At 34.3% G+C, this 3,355-nt stretch overlaps 1 protein-coding gene across 2 annotated transcripts in view; it reads right to left on the reverse strand.

The window, feature by feature from the left end:
• The window catches only part of LOC107625807 (macrophage migration inhibitory factor homolog), a 2,118-nt gene continuing 803 nt past the window's right edge, over positions 2,041–3,355 (reverse strand). The window contains exons 2-4 of one of the 2 annotated variants that reach the window (XM_016328531.2): positions 2,706–2,906; positions 2,561–2,619; positions 2,041–2,375 (exon numbers count right to left, since the gene is read on the reverse strand). In XM_016328531.2, coding sequence (XP_016184017.1) covers positions 2,566–2,619; positions 2,706–2,906 — 255 coding nt within the window. In that variant the 3' untranslated portion in view covers positions 2,041–2,375; positions 2,561–2,565. The remainder of the gene's footprint in view (positions 2,376–2,560; positions 2,620–2,705; positions 2,907–3,355) is intronic. The other variant, XM_016328532.2, reaches the window with a different exon arrangement.

Below are 3,355 nucleotides of genomic sequence, written 5' to 3' on the forward strand. Positions count from 1 at the left end.
TTAAAATTAACAAAATATTTTTTCCAAAAACATATACGGTCAATAGGGCTGCACATGGATCGGATAATATCCGCATATCCGCGGTAATTATCCGCATCCGATCCGAATTTTGGGATATTATCCGATCTGCAGAGCCATCAGATCGGATCGGATCTGATCTGCACTATGGTCGGATTGGGTTACAGATTCGACAGTGATATCCGCGGATTCGATCCGCAAATCCGCATATCCGCACATCACATATAAATAGCATAGTTTAAGAAAGTAAACCCTAATGTGATATGAATTTGTGTGTTATTTTATGAATTTTATGATATTTTGTTTTTAATTTTTTATGTTGTACTTCAACTTAGAATAATTAAACTTAAATCTTGTGTTATTATTTTGTTTTTGTTATTCAAGAGAACTATTATTGATAATATTTTATGAGTAAATAGGCTTAAACAGATAAAAAATAAATTTTTTGGATATTTTTTTGTAAAAACAGCCAAATAGAATCTTAAAATGGTTTTTTTTTTAATTATGCGGATATACCTGATATCCGATCCGATCCAACCTAAAAAAATGCGGATATCGTATCCGATCTACTCCAATAAGTGCAATGCGAATCGGATAGAATTTTAGGCTATATCCGATCCGATCATATCCGTGTGCAGCCCTAACGGTCAATAGTTTTTCCATTGATGCAGGGTGGAGCCCAACAAAAGGCAGTCATATCAAATGAAAAGCCCAAATTGCACTTTATACAATTAATGTTAATATAAATATGAATCAATTTAGTTTGGATAAATGATTAACTCATCCATCCGCTTAAGTGTCGAGAGTTTTAAATTTTACTGTATATATGTAATAATTTATTGGCCAGTAATAATTTTTAAATGAAGCTTAAATGCACAATAAATTAGTTCTTTATCTGTCGGATTAGAAGATACAATAAAATACAAAAAAAAAGGTTAATCTAAATATATGAAATGTTGTGTAAGTGTGTAATGTTGTAATATCTAAAATTAGTTGTGAAGTCCATCATACCAAAAAAGATAAAACTAAACATATGACTTTGACTCCTTTAATTTTCCACTAGCGCTCGAGTTAAAGAATCAAGTTCTTTAAAATGAAAGGTTCATCGCTCTTAAATTAAGATAATAGAGTTAACATATAATAAGAGTAGTTAAACGACAATAAATTCTACACCAAACCGAAAAGAGAAGGGTATAAGAATAAACTCGGTATGGTGATAAACCCAAGGTTCTCATGAGTCATGACCAAGAAAATAAAATCTTGACTCTAAAGTAAAAATATTCAAAGCATAGTGGAAAACTGATTCCATACATGATTTAGGTACCAACAAAGTGAGACAACATTCATGCTCAAGAAGAAAATGTGAATACAAAAGTTTGTTCTTAGCAGCGAAATTGGGGCAACATCACTTGTTGCAACTGGAGAAAATATGCAAAAGTTAACGTTCTATGCATAACTACTATCCCTATTCCCTACCTACCATTCCTTACTATTCCTGCTATCAACAGAAAAGCCGCTTTGAAATAACCATTGAATTATCTCCGTGTCATCTTAAGATCATAAATTCAAGTAGTAGAATCAGCCATTGATGCTGACATTAGATTAAAATTCCTACATTACACTATCTGAATGTTATCCTTTCCCAGATCTTGCTCAACACAAAATGCTTTGCATCAGGCTATCATTTTGTCCCCACTATCAAGGGTTCCAACTTCCAAGTAAATATTGTTCTAGGCATAACTTTCTTTTTTACCCTTTAAGACACCGACTCATTCATCAGCTACCGTTAGTCAGGGTGTAAATCCTGCTAGAACCGCATCCAATCTAATAGGAATAGATGAATGGATAAGATATTCTATGCAAAATGAATACAACAAACATGAAACCTTACTCAAATATAAGAACAAAGACTGTATAGCTCAACAGCCTATCCCCTGTGACCAAATTACCAGAGCATAACCATGAAATTGTAGTAGATAGAGAACAAAAACCTGCTACTTATATCATAGTACCATAAGGATATCAGATTAAATAACACAAGGCTTTCATCTGGGTCTCAAGTTTAACCCGTAATGCATCATCAACACATTCATTTCTGGTGGTGCCAAATAGTATTAGTACAAAATGTAGCATAAGCATTTATGAACCCTCATTTGACCTCAATTAATCAACTTACAGTTGCATGATGTCCCAAATAGGGCAAACAAAAATGCAGAGACCTTATAACATGACATAAAATATCAAGTGTTGACATAATAGTAGAGGTGACAGTTCAAAGACTCCAACAGGTTCAAGGCACCACAACAAAAGGATCATGGAATTCAGAATGTAGTCCCATTCCATCCAAAGTTGGAACCCTGACAAAGTAACAATGTGTTAAGATTTGGATATCAGAAAAATACTGAAATAGATAGACAGGATATCAAGAATAAAAGTAGAGACCGGAACAGGGATAGCTGATGTCAAGAGGAAACACAGATAATTAATACTTGCAGCTTAAAAGGTATACAAAAACAGTGTAACAGTAAGGATTAATTTTTACATGATCTAGTGCTGGTGTAAAGCATGCAAACACTGTGCATATTCTTGACTCTGATGCGCCTAAACAAAAACGAAGAATGCAATAAGAAAAGCATGCAGGGCAACGACCCTTCTTTTCAGGGCAACAGAGGAGTTTAGAAACTTGCCTTGGTGTCATAGAATTTCAGGAAGAATCTTGACTTCGGCACAGACAGCTTGTTTTCAAGAATCGAAGCAATTCCGGCGCTAAGTTTCTTGTTCACATCGGCGTTAAGACCACCAATGGACACCAATTCACCATAAGCCGCTGGCTGCTCATTCCCACCAAAGGCTATGGGCACCGACCCTTTCAGTACAATCATCACATACTGCACATAAAAAAACAGGGTGAAGTTTTAAGGCTTTAGGACAATGCAAATAGCGCAGAACAAGAAACCAGTATACCAAAAACAAAGAAATGTTGAAAATGAGAAAAATGAAAACTTTCAACTTGAAAAGTAACCCCAAAACACCATTGATCCAACATCTAGCCGAAGCATACTTCAAGACAAAGGTGTTGACAAGAACAGAGATGATTCAAAATGCTCAGCAGCAATAAAAACCTTACACAAACATCAATGAATGGCACATGGATTCATCAATAAGGGAGCTAAGATATAACTAAGCTTTAGCAAATATTCATATACAGGATATTAAAAAAAGGAAAAAGAAAAGAAAGAAGAAAAGAAACAAAAACAACTATGCTACACAACTATAATGGTTAGAATAGAAAACTAAATAAAAAATGAAAACAGCTTATCATGAAAATTCATGGCCC

The sequence above is a fragment of the Arachis ipaensis genome, chromosome B02 (genome assembly GCF_000816755.2).
Source record: "Arachis ipaensis cultivar K30076 chromosome B02, Araip1.1, whole genome shotgun sequence".
NCBI classification, from domain to species: Eukaryota; Viridiplantae; Streptophyta; class Magnoliopsida; order Fabales; family Fabaceae; genus Arachis; species Arachis ipaensis.